Source organism: Poecilia mexicana, unplaced genomic scaffold (genome assembly GCF_051168715.1).
Source record: "Poecilia mexicana isolate PSO_F unplaced genomic scaffold, ASM5116871v1 scaffold_12, whole genome shotgun sequence".
NCBI lineage: Eukaryota > Metazoa > Chordata > Actinopteri > Cyprinodontiformes > Poeciliidae > Poecilia > Poecilia mexicana.
This window is the reverse complement of record NW_028263381.1, coordinates 5,584,280-5,611,541: the sequence shown is the minus strand read 5'-3', so window position 1 is coordinate 5,611,541 and position 27,262 is coordinate 5,584,280. Positions and strand designations below refer to the sequence as shown.

The window sequence follows — 27,262 nt, the reverse complement described above, 5'->3', positions numbered from 1 at the left end:
TTTAAATAGCTGTACAACATACGTGAAAACATTTAATCATAACAAATACCATTAAAAAGAGACTAAAAACATGCAATACATAGGTATTATTAGCTAAATTATTCAGGATGAGCTTGCTTTTCGTTGGAGCCTCTCTAAAAGTCTGGCATAACAAAATGATTAAATCTTCATCAGCGCAGACAGAACATCTGCATCGCATAAACTGAGATTGAAGTGATATAATTTCTTTATCTGCAGTGTCACATCTTCTTATGCCATCGGAAAAGAAGACACAAGCAGTAGTGTGAGCAGGATGATTGTGCCTTAAACATGTTTCTCAAATGTGCAAAGATTAAGCAAGGTTCATCCGGGTACAGGAGGAAAAAAATACTTTTCCAAAATTCTGTGGGCAGTGAAATGGTTTATTTTAATCTTTTACCAACCCCATATAACTGTTTAGCTTAAACTTAACACACATTTTCTACATGCCATCCTCGTGTCTCTTGGTCATTATCAATTTAAATTGAATGGATGTCAGTATGCATTGAGAGAGCAATCTTCTCTGTGTGCCTGCTGGCGGATGAGGGCAGGGACAGATGAGTGAGTCGGTATCTTATCCGCTGAATTCCCCTGTACTGTCCAGACTGACCCAGCTGGTTGTATTTATCTGTATTTATCCGGCCCCCACCTTCTGAATGATACTTTTTCTACCTCAACACAATTCTCTGTATTTTAACATTTTTGTTTAAAAAAAGTCATTTTATGAAAGTTCCAGCAATTTCTGAGACTTTCTTTTGTAAAATTCTTATTTCCAAAAACCACACTGAAAACCATTTCGCATTAGTCAGCCTGAAAAAACAAAAGTAAAACCAAATCCGACTTTAAAAAGCACCAACAATCTAAAACAAAGGCCACTCAGCGTGTCTCAACTTTCTTCCTTTTTCCTGTCTGAATGCTAACAGGCATAAATGGCTTTTCAGAGTTGTTGTTTTTTTTTCTTTCCTCATATTGATCAGCATGGCTGCGAGGGTTGATTGTAGCCACAATGACTTGTCTGAGTATGGTGTAATTAAAGCCTGGGCAAAAGATGTGTTGCTCCTTCTACATGCGTAAATGAAACTCATTTGTTGGGATGCTGCAGTGTGGGATAAACCGAGATGAAGTTTGGGTGTGCACAAGGAAATCTGATATTTTAATGGCACGTTCTGACACCGTCTCCTGTCAGATTGCGACTTCTCATTTCCGTCATGCAGCCCACTTTCTCTTTGCGTGTTACTTTTAAGCCTGTACACATCACGATTTACTTCACATGTACATGTGTAGATTTTTCTCTCGCGGTGAGTACACCCTGAATATTTCTTGGCGCCATTTCTGGACCCATGTATCTGATTTTCAGCTGTAAACAGAACCACTCTGGGGTATGATGCTGAAATGACCGCGGTGACAGAGTGCACCATTACTGTACCACTCCGATGGGGAAAATAGGCGAGGGACTGGCAGGGGGTAAAGAGGGAGAGTGATATAAAGCGAGGAGGACAGCGGACAGAGGAAGTGCTCGGGATGCGAGGAGTGGAAGATTTGTGGGGACAGAGAGCAATATGGAAGAAGATGATTGAGAGAGATGGATGAGAAAAGATGAGACGCAGAAAAAAGGGAGGTGATTTACAGACAGCGGGAGAGAGCGTGGAAGCAAGGGAGCCAAAAAGCGGGGAGAAGAAGTGGGCGGGGTGCGAGTGGGGGTGTTGGAGGGGTGCTAAGGAGCTGGAGACAGGAATGCTATTGAGGAGGTGTCATCGTCAAGGGTGTCTCAATAAGATACCATAAAACACTCTTTTTCTGCCTACTGTCACCGCGTAGACTCCGGAGCCCACAAATAAAGGACGGAGACGCGGAGTCAGACGCCAGAGGCACACTGATGCATTAGCATCTCGCTCGCTTTTTATTCGCCAACATTTCTTCTCTGCGTTTGCTGCTGACAACTTTCTCTTCTTTTTTTATCTTCTTCTTTTGGCTGTTTTTTTTTTTTTACACAGCAGAAAACAAACGAATGCAACCTAAATCTGTGTGCAGAGCAGTTTGCTGTCATGTTGCTTTTGAAAAAAGCAGCAGTGCTGAGAGTTTCAACTTTGAAACTGCATTTTTTTTTCTCTTTTCTCCACTGTAATTCTACCAACGAAGAAGATCATGGATGTCCTCAAAGGGCCGACTGTGGCAGGATGTATCGATCAAACTACCCATTAATAAACTGTTAATATATTAATAAGTACTTCCTAAAGTTAAATGATACTTAACATACAGTATTTTCACATTGATGGAATTTGACAGAATGAGGATAAAAACTGATTTGATTGATGAAAAATTAGTCTAGAGTCATAAAAAGCACATTCTGCACAATATTTAATACACCTTCCAACTAGAAATACTATCTTTATTTTTAAGAAAAGTTTAACTTAAGGTTGTTTTTTTAACCACAAACCCAAAGCATCCATCCATCTCTAGTCTAAACCTTATTAACCTTGCTGAGTTGTAGAGGACGAGAGGTTCCCTCTGCACCAAGGTTTTACTGATACTTTCAAAGACAAAACGATGAGAATGCTTCATCAACATTTCCAAATCCATCCTATTCCATGACCGATTGAGGCTGAAACAAAAGAAGAGCATTTTTACGACTTACCATTTGCTCTTCTTCACTTTTTCGCTGCCTACATGTCACATGGCATGACATGTAGATTAATAAGTTTTCTTTTTAAACAGTTTCTTACATCACTTCATTTTAAACACCTCAACAATGATGAATATCTAGCTCTAGTTTAAATATTCTTCTTTTAGAAACAACTTGATAGTGTTAGTGTGACCCAAACTAACACTATCAGTGTTAGTTTGGGTCACACTAACACCCAAACTAACACTGATGCAGTCATTGACCCAAAAAAAGATTGTAATTTTGAGATTGTTTTTTTTATTTCATTTTTTGTTTTTTGTTTTTACCTAGAAGATTCTTGGGATAAAATGTCTTCTTTGTTGAGGGAGATTTCATTTTAACAATAGGTCAAATGCATAAACAACTGAAACATAATTAGATCCATTTAAATAAAAACGACCAAAAATAGATTTAAAAAGATTTAAAAATAACATTTACACTCTTCAATTCAGCAGCTTTTAAGAATAATTTCCAACTGGTCTGTCACCAGTCAAGTCAAATGTTGTCTTATTCCAGTCACTTACATATTTGCTCCTATGGCTGCACTGTTGTAAGGGTTCACACACACTCACACACACACTCTTGGAGTAGCAGTCACAACCAGATCTTTAAAAAAAAAAAGAAAGAAGAAACCTCATAATATAAATCTACCATAGGAAACGGCCAAATTACTCTCATTCATCTAAAATTAATTTCCCCATCTGCGACATACAGGATGACAAGTGTTTTATACAGACCAAACAATGAGTCAGCCTCATGCTTGCTTACCCTGACTACAGCCAAAACATTACGAATTACACTTGCATTAATTCTTTCTTCAGTGAAAATAAATGAACAGCAGATTAGGATATTTTTACTTTCCAGAGACAGGCTGTTGGATTATGTGACAGGAAATAAACACAACCATCAGGAGGTTTTAATCTGATCTATACATCAGATTATCCTTCAGGCAGGTCATACCGAGCACACGAACAAAAAGCAAATGAAAATAATTATAGTTGTTATTTCTTCATCAATTTTAAGACATGCGGCTTTGTATTAATCTGACAGCAATTTTACCTGTCAACATTCTCTCGTGCGTTTTTAACAGCATGTTGCTATGGTAACTCCACTAGATTTGGTCTATTTATGCTAAAATTGCATAAATTGCAGGAGTACATTAATGTGAAAAAGCTGAGACCGAGGGAGACAATGACACCAATCATACAGCTGCATTGGAACCACACTTATGTGTTAGAGTGGCATAGTCAAAGTCCACCTGAGTATTTAACTGGAAAATTTTTTTTTCCAGATTCTTTCCATCCAATTTCACAGAGTTTTAACCCTTGTGTATGCGAGGACTGAGGCAAACGTAGAGGACTATGGCAAATGATGCAAGTTTTACGTGTGTGGGGTCGGATGGACCCCATTTCTTCATACAAGGGTTAAAGAAAAAAAGGGGCAAAAATGTATATCTTTGAATGACAGAGACAGTTATAAGGGTACGTCCTGCCCATTGTTGACTGGAGGAGTTAAATACAAATGCTTGTAAAATCTTACTTGTTAAAACAATAAAAAAGATGCTGTAAACCTTTGGGCCTGTAAACCTTTGGTATTTCACATAATGTGAAAAAAACTCTGTGTATTATAGAGAACTTTACTGTTTTGTTAGGAGTTCTGAAATTTTGTGACACATATAAGGAGCTTTGACCATCAATCTCTGACAAATAGAAAATATGACTCTTTCCCTCAGTTTTACCCAGAATAATCTGTAAGTAATTTGTAGTGTTGACCGCACGTCGCGACTGAAGACGGCTCTGAGCTGCGGCCGAGTACAACTGATGAAACAGGCCTCTTCACAGCCCTGCACAGACAAACCTATCTTATGTAGGAAGGCCGAACTAATAAAGACATGGCCGAGCAATGTGAGCAGGTGGTCAGCAGCTGAAGAAAGGTCAGAGGAGCGGTTGAAGCGACACTTGGCTCGATGCTCCTAATTGCCCGAGTTTGAGGAGAGCGAAAACACGGACGTGACACGTTGCCGCTTTGTTTGCTTCTGTGAAAGGGCAGCTTTATTTACAGCCCCCTTTGTGTGTTGGTGTGTCATAACTGGACATGCTTATTGGTTAATGAGAGCTGTTGAGAAACTCTCTTTGAAGTGGCGTCCCTCTGAGCACAACACAACGCGTCGTAAATTATACAGCAGAGTCCAAATAAATCTTTAAGTTGCGCTTCAGCATGCTGCGACTGGTTATGAAGGTTAAATTAATTGGTCGGTTGTAGGGGTCCGCACAAAGACCTCTTTCCTTGATATTATCAGTCATCGCGCTCCGAGGAGGTTCTGTTTTGCTTCCCTTGGAGCTGTGTACATATACATAATAAACAGTTTCCTTCGGGCCTCTGCAGCATGTATAAAATATATGCTTTGTGCATATACTGCTCAGTCAGGGAACATCTTGTTGTCTTTTGAACATCTGTTTACCAGGGGTGCTGTGTGTTTAAAAGGCTGCTATAGGTCTAGAAGACATTTTCAAGTGATTACAGGATTCTTTTTTTTTTTTACAAAGACATCAGCGTTCTCTGTTTGCTGATATCAGGATTTCAAGGACATCCCATTAAGCAGCTGTTCAGTAGATTCCCATTAGAAAGAAACTGCCACTAGAAAAAAACTCCCTGTAATTTTCTCATACCTCAGCTTTGACAATTATTCAGCTTCAGCAGCAAGGGTAAAAATGTTCCCTGAGTTGTGAATTTTTGATATGTGGCTTGTATGCATTTTTTTAAAATTCCACATTTTAGGTGGTAAAATCTCTGCTTAGATACCTTTCACTATTAGGTAGCACCATGCTAGTACTGTGATTGAGAGTCATTTAGAAACAACAGTTTGTGTCTCCTGACCTTTATGCAGTGAGTATCTCTTCTAATCCACCTGCACCTAACTTCTGATAGGAATGTAGAATTTTACTGTGACAGAATGAGTTCGATTTATTGGGCAAAAACGTCTTCAAATCGTTATGTTGCATCACAGTAACTACATGTTTATTTCTGTAACCAAATTCTGTCAATTATTTTCCTTAAAGAACAAACTGCTCCTGTTTCTGTAAAGCACTTCCTGTTGTGCCAATTTAGAAATTTGACTTTCTATATTTCGCACCCACCCACTCTGCATTGCACCTTTAATCTTTTAACTTGACAACAGTGGTTTGACACGTTTCTCTGAACACAAATGTACATTTCCATTTTTAATGGTGTTCACATAGTACTTTCTTAATTTTTAACTATTTTCCTGTAGTTTATAAACATTCCCTTGTGTGGTAAATGAAATATTCTGCAAAGGAAGAGACTTGATAAGTATTTGTGTGGCAGAATTAGAAGGTAATAATAATACAGCAAACAAATGGACAGTAACAAAAGAGTCCATGATTAGACTTCATAGCCTACAGCAACATAGTTTTATAGGTAGGTGACATGCATTCGATGAGGAAATGTTTATTGCTGTGGTTATAGACTTGGCTCAGACTTGGAACAAAGGACTTGAGTCTTGACTTGGAGTTGCTCTTCCAGAGTTTGAGATTTAATTTGGAAAAAAATATGGAAACTTCAGTGAGAGGTTAAGAATCATGCAGAAGCTGCACTGCAAGAATTTTGTTTCTGCAAAAGTGAAACATCATGCAACTCGTACAAAAAAAAAGACTTGCATATACACTGCACAATGTCAAATATACATTTAGCATAATTATACGATGAAGGATACTGTCAGCTGAACTTGTGTTGCCTTGACTACTCCTTGGCTTCCGTCTTTTGCTTCCTATGTCGTTATCTCAAGTGGAACAGAGTAAGATGCAAGAAAAGCAGCTGGGAAAAATAACGGAAGAAGACCAAGCCGATAAGAGAGAGACTGAATCTGTCTCTCCGGTGAAGCACTGTTGAACTGTCTCAGGTGTCAAGTATCTCTTGTTCAGTGGATGGGCTCAGCCGCTAAAAACTCACAACCGCATAAAGGCTTTATAAGTGATGGATGAAAAAATAGTTGAGTTTTTTTTTTTTTTTTTTTTCAGATTTGAGGAATTCAACCAAAGAAAGAGAGGTTTATATAAGCTTGGGGATATTTCTTCTTCTCCTGGAGTCCTAGTCGATCTACTAGTCGTAGCCACTTAGCTGGCAGGACAGCAGGCAGAAGGTGGGGTTGGTAACTAGATTGCAGGCACCCTAAAGTCAATTTATCTGATAGATGCTTGAACCCGGTCTCCTGAGTTGACCCGTGGAGCCGAGTGTAAATTTGATTTTTTTTTCCTTGCACAGTGTGTTGCTATGTCACCTCTGTCATCCCTTCACCATCACCACCCTGGTGTAGAGATATTATGAACTCCCAAGATGGCGAGTGGGCCACGCCTCGTGAGACCAGTGCAGTCGTGAACGAGGTGATTATGTTAAGGCAGACAGACAGAAGGACGAAAATAAAAAAAAGAAGAGGAAAGCGGAGACAAAGAGGAAGCCTGTTTGGGTTTTGAGTGACAGATGGCGCACCCAAGGAAATGGTCTGGAAGAGAATGCTGCGTCAAGCGGTAAAGGCATCGATTTAATCTTGTGCACTCTCCTGATTCGACCGTGTCACAATGAGATTGAAAAGCCTAAGTGAATGTGGGGCCTGTGTTCACTCACCTGAGTGCACCGGCGCTGATAGACCCCAAAATGAACCTAAAAGTAGGACTGGAACACCGGACGAAATAGAAATGGCAATGGAAAGTCACAACGCGGAGGCTAAGACAGCTGTTTCAAACCGGCTAACAAGCAGCGAACTCCAGGAGACTGGCTGCCCATCGATTTATTGTGGGTTTGGAGGAGAGTCACAAAGCTCATGCAATTGGATCCTCCGTGTCCAATAGATTTTGACTCAAATATCGTCCCTTTGGCTTTAAAGACTGGTCGATGAGAGCTGAAAAGATTTTCAGCTAATGAATATCCTAATTACTATCATATGAATCAGAGTTGCTTTTAAATATGCTTGGTGCTTTCTAATAAAGTACAAGTACTAATCTGTGGTTTTGATGTTTATGCATAGAGGAAGGAAATTAATATTGATCCCACCACCAGCCGGGGTTTTAAATTACAATATCACTCCATTGCTCATCATCCTGACCCTGTGCGGTCCACAGCGCGGGCCAACAAATGTCACAAAATAATCTTTAATTAAAAAAGAATTTGTCCGTGAATCGCATTAAATTTAAATGATCACATTCTGACATTTAGCCCACTCACAATGCATTGTGGGGCCAGTCGATGGCCGGGATTAGTCATAATCCGAGGTGTTTGCTGAATACATTCATTAATCGAGAAGCGGGCCAGAGTGTCCACTTCTGCTGACTTACATACTTTTGACGGACACAGACGTAAGTGAAGCACATTCACACGTTATGCCTCTCTCGTTCGATTCAAAAGCTCAGGTCACCGCCATTCTTCACCTCTCCTCTTCCCCCCCGCCTAACATTATGCGTCGGCACACATGCACATGCAAACAGGCATACAGATACACACCTGACAAGCTGCATAAGCAGAACCAGTGCAGGTCGACACACCGCGGACCCCTCTCTCATGTTTTTAAGATTAGGTGGCCGCCTCACCTTGACCTGCTGTGACTCCCATGTTTTTTTCTTCTTTTCTTTATTTATTTATTTTTTTTATGCCACTCCCGCTTTCTGTGCTTCCATTTGATAGCTCCTTTGGCACAAAATAATAACAATTTGATGTCTTTGTAATGAAATAAAGACAGATTTTGTTTTGTGCAGATAAATGTAATCACATTTAATTGTAACTGCCTGTAGACAGGCTCAATTTTTCTTTTATATATTATATATATATATATATATATATATATATATATATATATATATATATATATATATATATATTTTTTTTTTTTTTTTTTTTTTTTTTAATGTCCACAGAATGATCAGATGGATCTAAACATTAAACTCAGATCTGTTGTGTGCTCAGAAGCAACACATCTTTTTTTCTCCCAGACATGGGTTTATCACCTGTATGCTAATCCACATTTCTATATAATGTATTTTAAAAACTATAACAGCTGAGGTATCCTTAGCCACGTTCAAGTGTGAATGCATTCTTGATTGTTTATTTCCTTGAAGTAAAGAGGTAGAGCCTTGATTCTGCTTTCTACATAGCAGTGATCATGGAGTGTGTTAGAGACGTGAACAATCCACAGCAAAAATAATCGGTTTCCTTAAGAAAGCTCCAAAACTAGCAATGTATATGGTCCAAATACCTTTTTTTTTTAAATTACACAAATATATCTCCATATGTCCAATCACTTTTTTTAATTAACTTGTCTTTTAAGCAAGCTGTCGCACCATCTGCTTGAAAAGTCGCCACACTTGCTCTTATTTTAAAGCTGATGGGCTAAGGCAACGTAGCTAACTTCTGACAAATCAGTATACGCACAGTTCAATGTAACGTGGCAGAGAGGCGGGTAACGGTTACTGCCTGCAATCTGTGCGGTTTGGTTTCTGACCTTACAATTTTGCGCAGCCAGCAAACTGTCGTTATGGAAACACTCAAATGTTTCTCGATCAGGGTTGTGCTGACAGTCTTTATAGATTTAAATAAGGCAATCAGTGCTGTCAGGCACTATGCTGTTTTATGTAAATCGATGCTTTAGTTTTTGTCATCTGAGCGATTCTGAATGATGAAAACGTAATTATCAAGCACGAACCAAAACGTTTGGGATTACAAAATCAAATTGTCAAACCTTCACTTTGCTTTAGGAGTTCCACAAGGCCCTATTCTTGGATCATTCTTGTTTGCACTTTATATTACTACACATCTGTAAATTTCCATCTAATTTCATCATTGCAACATTTAGAGTAGAGTATTTTTTGTAGGAGGACTAGAAGTGGTATTAGAACAAAGTATTAGAAAACATTATGGTATTAGAACTTAAAGTGACGGTAAAGCTCCACATAGAGCATTTGAACAAGCAGATTTGACGCGCCTCCTTTACTGTACGTACTATATTTATCACACTTCCTAAATCGTATCATAAAGAACAGTGAACACTTTTACTTTTTTTAATTTGGTCTTTACTGTTTACTTGTTAGGTCAAACGCTGTTGGACTTTTAGGTACTTTACCCTTAATCTACAGGAACTGCAGATGAAATGTAGCCTGTTAGCTAAATGTTGCACATTTACTGCATTTAACAATGATTACTGCAGAGTGTCTCTTTTGCAATAAATGGAATAAACTATAACAATAAAGGGTTTATATGGATGGTCAGCACACTGCCACACATCAACCAGTCAGATAGCTACTCCCTTTCTCCACTATCATCTGAGGTAACTGAGTGATGGCATGCTGCTCTGATAGTTGTCTTTCTGTCTTAAGGTTTTCCATCTTCAGAAAAAAGGAGTCTGGCTTGTAGCACTGCTGTATGACTCAATTTAACACCCAATCTGGTCTTAGGAGTTGATTTTAAAACTACTTTTATTTCGAATAGAAGCTTTGAGATTCTTAAATAAAGACAGTCTTTTATTCAGATCACAATTCAAAAAGCCTGCTTTACTTGTAATTGTGGAAACTTGTGCAGACTGTTGAAATATACAGAAACCACATGAATTGCAAGTCAGAATCTTAACAAAAAGGTGCAAACTTTTAGTATCTGAAGGCTTTCTATATGCACCATCCATTTGAACGGGTCCGTTTTCCCTGTGTGCTTCAGCACCAACCTATGTGCTACTGTACAGTTTGCAGAGTAGAAGCGCAACTGGACGTGCTGTGCTTGTTGTTTTGCCCAAAGGCAATGGAGCAGACACAGAACTGAGGCGTACGCATGCATGATAAACAAACTAAAGAAATCACGCTGCGGGTTGTCAAGGTCTTTTTATGAGTTGATTGTTGGTGTGGATTTATACACTTCTAATCTTTAATCAAAGTCAGGACGGTTTTACAGAGTAAAAATGAGCCCTTCCGTAAAGAGGGTTTTTCTCAAACATCCTGGTTGATATTTCGTACCACATCACCTACATGTGGCTGTTTCAGTAGTTAGCCGGCTTTACTCAGCATCCTTCGTCTTAAATTCCTTACGCAGTTACACCCAGAGTGCAAACTCAACGTTTAAGTCAGTAAAAGAGCCTGACAATGAGCAATGAGCGTGCCTTCGTCTTTTCCCTGATTATTTGTCTGGTGCACACAAATAATGAGCTTGCATAAGGTGGAATCTGGGACACTGTGTGCAGAGGATGTGCCGCACAAGGTGCCGAGCGCCCCTCGCTCACCCAGTTCAACGTTTTCTCGCCTGTTTTGAAGGGAGGCATTGTTTGCGTAGAGGTGGCAGAGAAATTATCCCGACACACTTCCGGCGTGTCCATCTAAGCTCGACAAATAAGGGCGTTCAGCCCGAAAAGTCTTCAATTTTTGTTGTTTTCTCGGTTGTTTCTGTTCCTTTAAAGATTCATCAGGAATCCTTGGCACGGCTCGCCGGGACTCTTAACTTATTAAGGGGGAAAAATGGAAAATTGTTCATCAGTTATGTATTGCGGAGTGAAGCGGGGCCCTTTCGCCGCCTGCTCTGGCAGAAATCAGATATACCCTCTTGCCGCTGAATGAGCTTGTTAGAGATATTTTTACAGCTGAGTGTTTCTCATCACATTAAAAAAACAGAAGATGACATGCCCAGCAGAAGTCTGTAAACTATCTGATTTAAGTACTACCTTCACCTTGACATCGCTCCCTTGTTTATTATTGATGCTATCTTGATCGCACACTGTGCCAAGTGCGGCGAGGCTTTTCGGCTGGCTCACATGCTCGCCATCCACTCAGGCGGCATCACTGGGGTGGCTAAAAGTAACGTTTGAAGACCTCCACCGGGGCGGGCTGGGCTGTGATGCGCTGCTTTGAACCTCTGTCCTTTGCTCTCTAAAGAAAATCACAGATGAGATGAGACAGTTGTTTGGTGGAAGAAGAGGTGCAGAATAAAGTCATACACTGTCTTGCATTTTTCAGCAGCCGTTCCCTTTTCATGTATGCAAGAAGGCTGAGGGACATAGAAGAGCGCTGTCCAGATGTTTGATTGGTCTGAATATTAAATACCAAGGAGCCCCTGTATTTCTTTCTGAAATTACTTATGACATATTATGTATATATCTGCGAAGCCAAGCCATACTGTCACCGTCAGACAGGTTTTGCCTTATGCCATTTGCTGTAAAGAAAATTAAAAAAAGAAAAGAAAGAAATCCTGCAGACTGCAGGATTATGTAGACCTTTTTCTTTTATCCTTTTTAATTCTCAGAGGGAAAAATGGAAGAGGGTCTAATGGAGCTGAATGAGTCATCGTGATAGTGGCTGAAGCTGTAGCACCTTTCAAATGATAGATAAGGTTTTGAAAATGTTCAAAGCGCTCATAAATCCTTCAAGCTAAACTTTAAAACTTTCTATTGATAATTCTTCCTATGGAAACGAAAGTTTGTTTATGATGCATTTCACAAGTCAGAGAACGGTTTGTGTTTTTAGTATTTGTTTTTTCAGCTGTTCTTTTGATCAAAAGGGGTTGATCTCTTTGAGAAGAAAAGAAACAAAAAAAATGTTTGTTGGAAATAAGATTTCACAAATCCTAATTGTGTTTTGAAGAATCTAACGTTAGTTTTGAAGAATCCTGGTCTTGTTAGTCAACTTGATGGAAACATCCTGTCAGAGGCAGTGATGGCATAGTTACCTTGAAAAAGTTACTTGATTTCTGATTACTCCTTCAAAAAAAGTAACACAGTTACTTAACTGATTAGTCAAATTTAAAAGTAACTATCAGGGCAAGTCAGTAGTGGGCAGATTGACTGTGCCACTGCTGAAACGTCAAATGTTTCTTCAAATTATGTGAATTATTATCTGAACATCAGCGATCAGCTAGTAGGCTCAACCCAGGATCGATTGGTAGTGCCTCCATCCTCCACTAGGGGGCTTGTGACACTGTATTATGTGATAATATCACAATATGTAATAATGTAATAGAATCTGACTTCAAAATGCCATGAAACATCATTAAAACTACATTATGCGATAATTGACACAAAATGTAATAAAATCCTTGAATGCATTTTGCAATACTTTCTTTAATAACAATGTTACATTTTGCAGCAGTTATCATGAAAGTAGCTCTTTTGTTTAGAAATGACAGTGTAGTAATGTGGCGCATTTTGCAATGAATGATCACAAACTCTGTTCATAATTATTATACTTGTATCATGTTGTAGATCCTATACATTTTTAAATTGAAACTTCGGTCAATAAATACAGAAATTTGGTCATTTAGTTGCCTTTTTAGACTTTGATATTTTCAGTAACTTTAATCTGATTACTGGATTGGAAATACGGGCGCTTTAGATTCCTCGTTACTAAAAACAATTATCAGATTAGAATAATGCATTACTGGCGTCACTGGTTAGAGGTCAAAGGTTGGAAAAATAAAAGGAGGCCAAATTTCAATGGTGAGCTCAAATCATCCGATACAAACACAACAACAGGTCCCATTAGAACAGTGAGTCAACATCTGTAGTTATAACAAAGGGACCTCAGCTGCACCGGTTGATTTTCACTGATCCTGGACCACATAACAAAAACACCTGCTGCACAGTGCACTAATGCTCACTTCGACAAAGCAGCAGTGTACCACCACAGGAACACACAGGTGGTCTCTGCTATTGAGAATTTGGCAGTGTTGCCTGCTGTGGGTGGTTCAGTGGAGCCCCTTAAACCTTTGTATCCATGTCCTGTGGTGGTGGTTTTTTTTGTTTGTTTGTTTGTTTGTTTTTTAGTGCTGCTGTGTAGAGTTTGGAGCTCATGTTAATGTTCTGGTTTCTTTGTGAATAGCCTGTATGTTTAGCAGAGGTTTGGGAAAACTCAGTCATGACGGCAGGTCATCAGCTGAACTTTGTTGGGCTATCAGTTTGTGACAAAACACCGATCCTCATCCAAATTAAACCTGAGTGAAGCTGACCCCTCACCCTCCACCTTCTTCAAATCAGACAAAAATGGTGTCAAACATTTGTGCCACATTTGTGCTGGTTTGTGCAGCTGAAATTTTAAAGATACTAAGAAATGTTTCCAGAGGTCATGACAGGCCAGTCTTATCTAAATCAGACAAAACTGGTGTCAGTTAACTTGACTGTTTGTGCAGCAAAATGTTTTGATTGTGCTGCTTTCGCTTTGATAATATTAATGAAATTAAGGTTTTTTTATGTTATAAAATTTGGTTGGGTGGGGGTGAGGTGTTGACCTGTTGACTTTTAGACTCCCATTGATATCTTCAAAGTCAAAGCAGCACAAACAAACAAAACATTTGCTGCATAAACATAGTGAAGTTGATTGACACCAATCGTGTCTGATTTGCAGAAGGTAGGGGGTGCTGGTTGACCTTTCATGACCTCTGGAAAGATTTCTTAATATCTTTAAAATGATAGCAACACACACCAACACAAACGTTTGACACCATTTTTGTCTGAGTTGGGGGGGGGTCAACTTCACTCAGGTCCAAAACAGCCATTCAGTCCTGCTAGTTGCTATGGATATGGACCGTCATACCAGTCAGAGGGAAACATTTTTTTTTTCTAATTTTTTAAATTTAGGGTTGGTGTGTGATCATCCCTGAGGTAAAAGTGTATATAGAGGCTTTAGCATCTCGTATTGTAGCACATTTAGAGAAAATAGTGCATCGCTTTGAATGCCTTCTCTTTGCCAAATAACAGTTTTGCAATAAAAGCCCAGAACACATAAAACCATTTAACATGAGGCCAAGAGCTGGAGTGTTTACTCTCTCAAGTTCTCTTTAAAAGAAGCAGAAAAGTTGAACTAAGATACGCTAACTTTTACATGTGACGCCTCTGCTGCGACTTTAAGTTTTAAATGGAAGTTAAAAGGCGAACAATTCAACAATATGCTGCCTTCCACTATCAATCTAGCACATTATACCAAATGATTATTAATGATAACACAGAATGAGTTTCCCCCAAGTCTTTTGCTGAAGACTTAAGTTTTTTTAATGTACCACATTTTTCCCCCCACTGCCAAACATTTATTAATTATGCAAAACTGCTTTCATGGAAATAAATTTTGATACTTCAGACTTCCCCTCGAATAAGGGCCACACAGCAGTAATTTATTCATAAATCCATTTAATAATAAAGTCCCACTCGCATCTGTGGTCACAGTCAAAGCTCTCAGGAAAAGTGAGTGAGTGAGGAAAAAAAAAAAAACAGTTATTGGGAGGATTGTTTTCTGGAATCTTACTTATTTATGAAGACTCCTTACAAAGTGCACTCACATTAGAGAGAGCTGTCAGGATGCCAGCGTGATCGCAGCCAAAGTCGTATGCGCCACACAATGCTTCTAATTATGTCGCTGTCTCTTCTCTGTCAGAAAAGATCAAATGAATCAAAGCCTATATGGGAAGGAGTAAGTAAGCAATTATGTTCTTTTGTCTGCTATCACTGCCAGTCAACAGAGGCTGCGGCTCTAAACGACGCCGGAGCAAAAGTGGAGCGAGGGAGCTTTGATAGATGAAGTAATAATTCAGCCGGATACAACATGTTAATAAAGGCGCACCGTATCTCCGTTCGCCATCACTCAAAAGTGACTGCGCTGGTCATGCGATACGGGCAAAGAGAGGGAATATAATCCCATCGTCGAGTAGTCTGAAGATTGCTTGGCATGTCACCCTGGTTCTCCTCTATTGTTGATGTTAATTAAACTCTTGGAAGAGGTGAAAAGGTTAAAATGACACTGTTTAATTTCAATCTCCCTCAAAATTGGTAAAAATTGTTTCCTGTTTTCGATGTTCGTGCTTGTTGATATTTTTGTAAAATCTGAATTATTTTGAGTATATAATATATTATAGAAGTGTTCTCATAGTGTCTTGCATACTTTTCAGCTTCAGATCTTTCCCTGGGTTTTCTTCCAGCATGGCCCTTTATGTAGCTCCCCGTACTCCAATCAGCTGACCAGTGTAGTGAATTATCTGTTCTCCATGCTGAGTTCTTGATGTCTGAGGTTACAGAAGAGTCACTGAGTTGAATTCATGAATTCCATTTATTAATACCAAAATACAGCTGGTCCATTATGACCTGCCACCTTTAAGAGGTAACAGACAAAAATAGCATCCAAGAAGAGGTTGTGATCTCCTTTGTTAGCCTCTAAGCCCTGTTTGGGGCATTACCTGGCTCCTAGCCTCCTGTAATCTTGGCTTTGAGGGCATTTCCAAACATGTAATTTCTTTTAGCTTTAGCTTAGCAACTAGGCAACAGAGATGGAAGGAAAATACAGGATTTTTTTATTCTCAACACCAGCGTGCATGTTGAGGAAAAGCGTTCCCATGGTAGTAGATTACTTTTTTTCAAAATTAAAAGAAAGAGTTTAAAAATACAGATGCGTGCCACACTTCTAATTTTTTTAGTATGAATTTGAAAACCATCTGTTTTCTTCCTTCTGCATCACAATTATGTATTTTGTGGTCTCATAATATAATCCCAGTGAGTTTGGTGCTTTTTTAATGTGACAAAGTGTGAAAATGTTAAAGCAGACCTAGATTATTTAGAACTTATTTCTCCTCAATATATCATGGTCTTACCATATTTGTATTTATTTCTAGCTAATCCAAATCCAAACAACTTTTTTTTCTAATTGTGCAGTCCTTTAGCATATCCAGAGTCCTTATAAGTCAAGAACTAAGTGTGACACCATCCACTCCATCCATCCAACTTCTGCCAGCTTTTGCTCTTCAAAGGAAACAGTAAAGCTTGAATGAACGCATCATTTCTCTGAGACAGTTATTCCTATTTTGATGTGTTTTTAATAGAAACAACAACCTAAAAAGTAGTTTAGTCATAACTGTCACATGTAAGAACAGAGCTCTTATCCAACGCGGTGCGGCTCTTTCTATTGATGGCACAGCATTTTTCGGTGAAGAAAAGCCAAGTCGACATTTTTGGCCGGATCTGAAAGGGATTATTTCCACACTCTGGAAAAAAAAAATACACGAGTCCATAGCTTATATCTAATACTGTATTTTTCAGCTACCTTTCCTCGTGTGAGTTAGTGGCGGAAAAGTCTTGGAGACGGATCATCGACATACTGAACACGAAAGGCATATGCAAATGCATGTGCCATTTATTGGGATAAGTTTTTTTCCCTCTTAATATCAATCTGAGAGTGAACAAGTCCTATAGAAGGGTGGTTGATATTATAGAGGTTTTTTTTTGTCAGTTTGACATCCAGGTAACCCACTTTTGCTTCAGCATGTTTACGCTTTGATTATCGGGAGAGCTGAGGGAAGCACTATCTCTCAGCTGCCAAAACCAGGCTGGCAGGCTGTCACAACACCGATGAAGACACATATACCACCTGGGTGTTTGTATGCCGTACACACAAACTGTACACACACACACACACTTGCACTAAGGCTGTGTGCGTGCTTAATAGTATATCCACACAGCGGCAAAAAAACAAAACAAAACAAAAGACAGTAGCATGTTTTTTTTGGAAACAAACATGTTTTTGCTGTTGCTTTTTAGAGAAGTAGGATATGAATTCATAGAGGGATTTTATGGAGTCATGACAACACGAAGCAAACCAGGTCACAATACTTTATTATTAGAAAAAAATGAATAAACAGCTAAGTTTGTGAATCCAATTATATGTTAGCATATGGGCTAATTAATCCTGATCTCTGAATACATTCTGGCCAAAACAGATGCAATTATTGCTGGTTTTTTATATTTTTTTTTTACAAATTAACCCCCAACTTTTTTTTTCTTTTTCTTACTGTGGCATTTCAGATTGCAACAAAACTCCTCCAGCCACAGGAAGCAACCCAGGAGACATTTTAAGGGCCCTATTATTTAATGCCACCTAGGCACAGTCATTTCCCAGGACGGCAGTAGAAGGTCTACAGGGATTCACAGACGGGAGTTTCTTGTTGTTTTTGTTTAACTAATTATTTGTAGCAGGCATCTTGTCGGAGCAAATTGGCAATTTCTGAAAAATTAGTAAAGGCCGAAAAGCAAAAATTGCTTTAAATGACGCATTTGAATCACTTTTTTATTATTACTATTTGTGGCTTCAATTTGCATGACTCGGGGTGCTGCCAAAGATGACCGCTTCTCCAAGAATCGCCTGACTTGCATGGTCTTGAAAAATATTTACAATTTGAAGGCTAAAGGATAGTGGCACATCACAAGGCCTATAGACAATTAGATACATATTTGAGACCAGCTAAGGACGCATATCTCACATAATATAGCACATTATTCTTTGTGCTATAAAATCTTGGTATATATTAAGCTATCTCATCGTTTACCTTCAGGTCTAACCCTTACTGCCTAATTTTATTTACAGTAATGAACAATTACAAAGGAAATAATTTTGACCAGCCTATGAAAAGACTTTGATCTAAACTGTTCCAGTTCTGGCTCTTTGTGTTCAGGGTCTACAATAAAGTGTGGCTCTCTTCAGCTCCTCCAGACTTACCAAGAGCATAAGTTTATAGATGATCCGTAAAATGGATGAAAACAAAGTCTAACTTTGGTATTAATGATAATCTTTTACTTGGAAAAAAAAAAAGTTTGGTGGGTGAACACAAGGGGGGAAGAAGTTGCATAAATGGGGAAACAGAGAATCAGGGCAGAGTCAACATTTGTTTATTTTTGTTTTGATTGGACATCTGGCATGTGTTTCGGGAAAACTGTCTCTGCTTGGGAATGCTCGAGTCGTGGCACACATGCAGTCAGCACAAGCGTCAAATGTGCTGGTGTGTGTGTGCGTGTGTGTGTGTGTGTGTGTGTGGGGGTGTGTGTGTGCGTGTGTGTGTGTGTGTGTGTGTGTGTGTGTGTGTGTGTGTTGGTTCCTGGGATGACAGATGAGAGGTTTCGCATCAATATTTGAACAAACCGCTCTTGCATCTCTTTCTGTTGAGACCAGGCTGTTTTTTTTGTTGTTGTTGTTTTTAAAGAGACTGGGAGTCACAGTGGACATGTGCTCCTGCAGAACAGACATCATATGTTGGACTGGAGATTTAGATCTTAAGGTGTTTCTTGTTGTCTTGAGTTACAGAAAAGCTTTTCTTAACAACAAGGAGGAAACGGAACTGTGTGGAAGTTTCTCACACACCTCATTCGTTGGAGAGCGTTTGTGTACATCCAGGAGATGCAAACACCATCTGCTTGTTGGGTGGGAAGAGCCTGATGTGCTTCAGTGACGAACATTAAACATGCCCCACATAGTCCTGTTTAAACACAGCATAGAGTCTGTTGTTAGAATGCGGAGTAATTCCATTTTTAGCTATTTCTTTGAATGTGCTTCCCTGATGATGGGACTGTACTTATTTTACATTCAGCGTTTTTGAAGATTTTCTGAATTAATGCATTTTTTTCTCTCTACCTTCTTGCCATGGACACGTATGATCTGAACAGATGCTCCCCCAGCGCTTCTCACTATCCTCAACACCCACCTATCATCTGCTTCGGCAATCTCCTGCCACCCCCACCTCCTCTGTTAGCTTCACCTCTACTCCTCAGACTGGCCCATCCATCTGCTGCACGAATTAGTGTCGATTCTGCCTATGAAGAGCCCACCTCATCCGGGTGTATGTAATTAATGCAGTGTTGACCACTGCCAAGCTGTATTTATTTGTGTATTTACACGGACACGCTTTATAAAAGTCGCCGTTGACAACAAGGCGACTATAATGAATATCAGATCTACAAATAGGTCTCTGTTTCAACAGGAAGTTGAACCCCTCATTTCTTAAACCTGGTAGGGAAATGTTACTATGATTAAAAATAATAATAATAATAATTTTGGTGCTGATTCTTTATTGGGAAACTCAGCAAGTTATTAAATGATTTGTTTAATCCATGTCGAAGCACAACTCCATGATACATGATGCTGTTGTCTGGTTGTTGGGATAAGTGGGGGTTCCCTGCCTGTTAAACTATATATCAGTCAATCAAGTTTATTTCTACACAACATTTCAGCAACAAGGCTGTTCAAAGTGCTTTACATCATAAAAACACAACAATACAAAGTCATTGAATAAACCACACAGTGAACAATTGAGAAAATCAGTAAAGATTACATTTTGCCAAGTATCGTTGACACACATGAAAATGTTGGTCAACGTTTCATTTATTATGTCTCAAAAGCAACGGGTGGGTTTTTAGTCTAGATGTAAATCTGGATGTTTGTTCCAGATTTGTAGTGGATAGAAGCTGAATGCTGCTTCTCCATGTTCTGGTTCTGGTTCTGGGGATTCAGATCAGACCAGAACCAGAAGACCAACAACAACAATTTATTTAAATATAATATAAAAGGCAGGTATAATTCCATTATGTGTTGGTGTGGAAATAATTACACAAAATGAAAAGTTCTGTTTTTCTGCTGCTGACAACTTTCCCTCATTATTCCTCGTGCTATAAAATCTTGGCATATATTAAGCTATTAAAAACTGGAAGGAATCACCACCCTGAGAGCAAAGGGACTCGCAAATAAAATTACTAAAACTTTTCTTCTTTTCTATTTTTTTTTTTTGCTCACACACTTTCAGTTTGCCTAAATTAGTGCAAAGACATTCACTTCACACAGGAACAAAAAAAAAACATTCATCAATCACAGCCGAAAGCTCTTCTCATGCGAAGTCAAGACAAGTTTATTGTTGAAGTACATTTCAAAGAGCTTTGCACCATAAAAACACATTTCAGTAAAGAATATGAAACAAGCAACAGAGCAATGCACAAGAAAATATGTATTTATGGTTTGATTTTTATTAAATGTACAGATAAAGCCATGGCTTAAAAATAAAACATTTAAAAAAGTCATTTAGTTGTATTTTCATGCCGTGACAGAGTAGGGCATTTTAATTTGGCTTGTGATCTATTTAGGTAAAACAGGTCAGTTTTTAAATTCTTTATCGTAGGTGAATTTGTCAGCAGACAAAATACGATTCTGTTTCTGTAGAAATCCTTCGCTACTTAGCATTTTTAAAGAAGTCAAAAGAAACCTAGCATTCAGGACTTTTGTTCATTTTTTCTATCCTGCTCTACGTTTGTGTACAACCATCACTAATGTGTAGCATAAAACAGAAAACGTTTTGGAAAAGTTCAACTCTGACTTGATGCCCAAAAAAAAAAAAAGTTTAAAATTTGCATAAGTTGCTGAAATACACATGATCTCGTTTCCTGCTCTGGATATTTACACTTGCATTGGTTGACATTTTCCTGACTCCTAGTAGGAAAACTGTTATCATTTTCACCTTAGTTTGCCTGCTGTGTGAACAGATGTATTAACAAGTCACAACTCCTCTGGTTCTTCTTGACACGAGTTTAACATGCAGCGGAAGTAATGCAGGAAGAAATATCAAAGGCATAATTAGTCTTTATCATTTGTGAATATTTCATTTTGAATTTGTCCTCTCTTCTCTTCAGATAGATTAATTACAATAATGTACTGTGAAGAGGCGAATAAATTGCTGACACTCAGAGTAAACCTGCAAACAACAGAACTAACGTGTAATTCATCGGTTGCTGTAGGTTCAAAAGCTAACGGGAACATTTCTCCATCCTCATAAATTCTCTTGGAAGGGATCAGAGCAGATCTGGTTTGAATGCTGACCTTATAATGATGTGAGTGTAATTCAGTTGTAAATCCAAATTCCTCAACAAGACAATATTAGGCTTTCAAATCTCAACACTTGAGGAGATTTGAAACAATCTCCTCATAGCAAACATAGCAAATGTTTAATATGGATTACTTTGGATTCTTTTTTTACACATGCAGTAAACGTCCTGAACCTTTAGATAGTTTACGTAACCCAGGATCATGGCTCCAGAACTCACATAGTTTCACAAATTACACCAGTGTACACTGGATTCATCTCACAGCTCTGTTGAGCTTTTCTCCTTGACAGGCATGGAGAAAAGTAGAACATCCATCCCTGGTACCTTTCACCCAACCATAGCTCAGGTATTCTCCCACGAGTTGTTCTGCTCCGCTTTGATTTCTGGTGCAAACCGAATCCCGTCAGCAGAGCCAAGATCAGCTGCTGATTTTCAAGCTATGGATGAAACGCCAGCCGACTGAAGTCTTTGTTCCTCTTTCCAACTTGTTCTAAAGATGCTCTAAGATGTAAGGCAGCAGTTATCAGTGGCTTTCATTGACGTTTTCTGCAAACCGCAGGTCTTGGGAATTTACTAAAACTATTAGTATTACTTTCACATTTCATAATATGTAAAGTACTGTCTACCATAGGATTGAGTTGCTTCGAATTGTTTCTGTAGGATGCGATTTTTTTAAGATATTTCAAGATCTGGTACAATAGGCAAATGTACTTCACCTTGTAACTCTGTTCTGCTTTTTACATTTTTGTTCTAATTATGCATTTTCAGTGCTTCATTAATTGGTTTTCAGTTTAATGACACACAATAAAACAGTAAATACTGTCTTCTGTAATTTACCAACTTAAATGTTGCTCACAGAAACATCAAAAATTCAGATTTTTTGTCATTGCATTGTTGGAAATTATTCATCTGTCACTATTTTATTGCCAAATAGAACTCTATAATGTGTGCAGAATTAATGCTATACTGTCTGATTGTACACTTTATGCACCGGGCTGTCCTTGTTGCAGCACAATCCACCTTCTGTCTAAGAGAGCACAAACCAGGCATGAGTTGTACATTTCCGTTTTTTTATTTTTTTATTTTTCTTCCTGTTCTTACTGGTGGTTTGCTCGGTTGATCGATCATGTATCCTCTCTGAATTTCAGACCCACTCGGACCATTATGTACTGCAGGAGGAAGACAGAGAGATGATTCAAAATTTAACACTTACTTTATAATTCATTGACAATTCGTCCTTCAGGCTAAAGAAGACGGGGGCCGTCTTGGTGGTTCCTGCATTCAGAACGGGTCGGTAACTGCACACCTCGTAGATACGCCGTGAATGTGTGAAGAGACGTTTAACGGTGAAAGATTTATACAGGTAATGAAGCAAAATGCTGGAAATTACTACAGAAAATTACACCAGTCACATTCTGCAGATTTTCAAGACAAAAATACGTAAACGGTTCTGTCTGCAGAGCCAGACCCACGCAATATATGTGATGTTTTATAAAACTTAATCAGATATTACAAAGAGCACATAATGTTGAAGACGTGATATATAATACAAAGAATATGTGGCTAAAACTACAGTATTTTTCTCTGAACTGATATGCTGCAAAACTAGCTTACACACTGAACATTTTGTCACATTTCGACAACAAAATATAGTTTTATTATCAGAATTTCTTTTTTGTGGTCGTAGCAAACCTCTGCGTACAGTTACAGCTGCAGGTCTCTGCCTGGTTAACACATCCAGAAACCAACATTTCTGCCTTTTATTTGTTGAATTGCTCAGTTTTCTTAACATAACAGTAACAACCCTGGTCACAACCAGGATTAGGTTAGATTTGTGACTGAAAAACTGGATTCTCATGGTTTCCTTTCACACTGACTTTCTTCATTCCAGTCTCCCATAAATGTCAGATTTGTTGAGTGTCTGATTAATATTAATCCTCTCGACAATTTACCTCACCTGAGCTCTGTACGCCTCCAGGTCCTCCAGTACTCTTGACTGATTCTCTCATCAACGTCAGTCACTTTAAAATGACGACTACATCTAAATAGTCATCATCTTAGTTGACCGACACTTTCAGAGTTCAGAATTGAATAGATGTTCAAAACTTTGAATACAAGTTGACAATCTAAATTTTATTCCTCTCCATAATAGTGTTCCAGTTGCTCTGTTTTGTTAAATACAAGCTTGATAAAATTGAAGGATGTTGAGCAGATCTAATAAATACTTTTGATTTTACACAGGACAACGTAAAATGACATGTCTTTACATGTCATTTTACGTTGTCCGTTGTTCCATTAATATGCAAAATCTGCTTTTTGTTAAAGCTTCTTATCATGTTTAATGTCTTTAAAGCACGCTCATACAAAGCGGTGCCTGTTTACCCAAAGTAGCTCCTCCAGACTAGCAGCAGCAGTAATTACCAAACATCTGGTCGAGCTGCAGGTCTGCCGAGAACTACAACGCTTGTAAACTGCACCAGAGGACGGCATGGAGAGGCGTTGTTGCTGAAGGCAGAGAGTCTGAAAGGTTGGAGACAGAGGCCAATTTCAAGGCATCGGATATGGCTATGATTTGAAGTCAAATTTCTTTGAAGTTGTTTTGACATATAGCTTTTTCATAACGACTAAAGGCAACATAGTTATTTGATAAAATAAAGTGGTATAAAATGGCACCATGTACCTGCATCCCACTTTAATGAAATACGTTTACGTCGCTGAGTTTCCCCCGACTTTTTAATTTAGCATATAAAGAGATCGAGTGTTTGCTCCGTCTGGCAAAAACATGCCCGCTCCCTGACAAGTTGCTTCACGACTGGCGTGTATTTCCTGTAGAAGCCTTTATGTGCAAGGCAGACACAGAGGCAGAGAAAGGGAAAGAAAATAGAGCCATCACTCAGCCCTTTGGCAGTGATATGTTGTTTTCTCTCTGAGTTGGCTAAATGTATCTGTGCCCCTTATGTGTTATTGCCAGACGGAAGCATTGGTTGTAGATCATTCTGAAAACTGTGAAGCACAGGCCTCAGCGGTCTCCTGAACGGCGGTGGGGAAACATATTGTGGTGAGATGAACCAATAACCGCCCTGCACCAACCCCAGGATGTAAATGAGAGAATGTTGTGAGAATGTCAAGCGGCATCAACACTTCTTCACGAAACTGCTCCGCGGAGCCTTATCACAGTATGGTTTAAAATAGTACGGCGCAACATAAATATTGCCGCCGCAGCGCCGCGCTGCTGTTTGTGATTTAAATTCATCAATTTCATGACCGGAGACAATGTTATGCAGTTTCCAGGGACAGTTAAGTGCTTGTAAGCCGCACATGCCGACACCAGCCCGGGGTTAAATGGCACCAGTTTCCTTTCATGTGTCTCTCTTAATCTGTCTGCCGCGAAACATCCCAGCGGCTAAATGGAAGAGAAAAATCAGAGCAGTGAACAGACTGAAATCATCTCTAACGTTGATATCGGTATAGGTTGTAATAGTCACTGGTGTTGAACTTTCCTGTTGGTAGGCCAGAATAACATGGGACCCATCGTTTATCGGATGTCATAATTGTGAACGGCTTTAACTGGGATTGACGGCCTTTGTGTTTGGGTGTTCCTGTTCTCATCTATCGTCGCCTCGATGCAAAGTCACGTCTGTGTTTTGCATCCATCCAAACAAAAACACACCGTGTCAGTTCTGCCCGTGCAAAACAAAGAGGAGCACTCCATACAAGAAAAGCTTGCCTGGGGCTAGACATTTTGAAATTAAAAGCATGTCTCTTTGTTCAGCTCCCGTTCCACGAAACGCGGCAGAGAATGCGAACGCGTCCCACAGAGGGGTAGACGAACAGCGAGCAAGTTCTGTGATTTTCACAGCCGGGGAATCGCAGAAAGTCTTTTATCTATTTCCCTCCATCAGGAGACATCCAGCCAGGAAAGGTAGGAGGATGGGATTAGCTGGAGAGGGGAGGGGGCTGGGGGGCAGAAGAAAATGAGAGTGGGTTCCCTAATCCTGATGGGCTTTTCAGAGGTACAGCCACCACTGTGGGGAAACATGGAGTGTGCAGTGGGGAGGTGAGAGCGTATGGGATGGTTTGCCTCAATAAACTCTTCACACTTGCATGAAAGATGTTCCACCAAACTACCGGATTAGTCAGAGTATAATTACAGTTGTGGGACTCAGAAGCAGCAAAAACGTGCGCCGACTGAAACAGCCCTCAAACAGGCAGAGGAAGGAGGGAGTAATGACTGTTAATGTGCCGCCAGCACCTTGTCTGCGAGTTCCTCCACTGAAGTAACTGTTTTTAGTGAGGACCGACGTCTGAGATCAAAGCGTTGTTTATGGATGTAGATCAACCTTCGCTTTAAATGGGAATGTGTTCATCACTGCAAACATGGAGCTGCACAATGTGTAAAATCACAGTCGTCATCTTAATGATATGCACACTATTGCAGTTTCAAAGGACGACTTTGATGCAGTATTCAGGAGGATGCTACATTTCAAGTGTAATACATTCATGCTTCATATGCAAGTAGCACGCCATATGTATTGAGACACCCATCCAGAACATTGAATTTATTTGTTGCAATCACTTTCATGGCGCCGTGTCATGTAAAATGCCTCTATGAACTCTTGAACATAAAGGTCGCTGTAAGGAGTTCTGTAACTTAAGGCATGGTACTGTGATAAGATGGCACCTGAGGAATAAACTCCTTTGTGAAATGCTCTTGCAACTACAAATTCCTTTGACTTCTCTGTGTGCCGTCATTACATACTGGGAAAAGCGAATGCTGAATCACCAACTGTGTGCAAAGTCAATAGCTTCAGTCCTTTCAGATTACAGCGAGAGCAATAGGTAAAGAGTTTGATATAATAAAAAAAAGAAAAATTGCCAAGGAGGTGCATCATACCTTACATCACCAAGTGCAATGTCAAACCTCAGATGCAATTAAGTGAAGCCTGGCACCACTGGACTCTATCAATCATGCCTCTCTGGGTGTTTTCACACCTGATAGTCCAGTAGAGACAGTTCGATTGGGGACAAAAATTGCAACATTTGTTACGTTTCAGCTGGTGTTGCTGGCGTTCTCTTTCACACTGCTTTGTGTCAAATGATCCAAATCCTTGAAAAACCTGTTCCTCCCTCACATGTGGTGGAGCTGCACCAAGAACCACCGAAGTGAAAGACAAGAAAATCCCCGATGAAGACATGAGTGCAACTTCTTTCTTTGTGAAATGTAAACAAAAATAGAGCAGAGTCAGATTTTAGTGGTTGTAGGATTTCTCTTTTGTTGTTCGTAAAAGACCAGGAGCAATGCAAAACTGGTTAAACTAGTTCTGGACTGTAATACTGCTTCATCAAAAGATAACTTCATGTTGGCACCTTGGAGAAAACCATGTCTAAAACCAATTGTTTTACTGCCAGAAATAAACAAGCATAACATTTGATGCATTTTGTTTATGGACTCCGTTTCACTCATCTCTTCTTTTCATATTTTCCCCCCTTCAGGCCCCAGAGGTGAAGCCCTGCAACATGGCCAGTCGGGAACCCTGCCGCGCTTCTTGGAGGAGCCCGTCGATGCCTACATCATCAAGAGCAACCCCATCAAGCTCAGGTGTCAGGCCCGGCCCGCGCTCCAAATCTTCTTCAAGTGCAACGGTGAATGGGTCCACCAGAGCCAGCACATGTCCCAAGAGCACACTGACGTTGTGACAGGTACTTTAACCTTAATGAACACATGACGCGTGTGTCAAGGACAAGCAAGTCAGCCATGTAGGAATTGGCTAGTTGATGCATAGTCTCCACTGTCCAAAATGAAAAAAGCCTGACGCTGTCCTTTATTTGGCGTTTCATTTGTGGGGAATGTAAGAGCAAAACGTGGCCAAGAGCTTGCAGGGTTAAATTAATTTGCTGTGCATTTGGAAGCACCACTGTGTGCTGCAGGTCGGTCT

At 39.5% G+C, this 27,262-nt stretch overlaps 1 protein-coding gene across 1 annotated transcript in view; it reads left to right on the top strand.

The window, feature by feature from the left end:
• unc5da (unc-5 netrin receptor Da) overlaps positions 1-27,262 on the top strand; it is a 208,318-nt gene that overhangs the window by 86,076 nt on the left and 94,980 nt on the right. Inside the window, exon 2 of the mRNA XM_015001705.2 lies at positions 26,820-27,026. Within this exon, the coding sequence (XP_014857191.2) occupies positions 26,820-27,026 (207 nt within the window). The remainder of the gene's footprint in view (positions 1-26,819; positions 27,027-27,262) is intronic.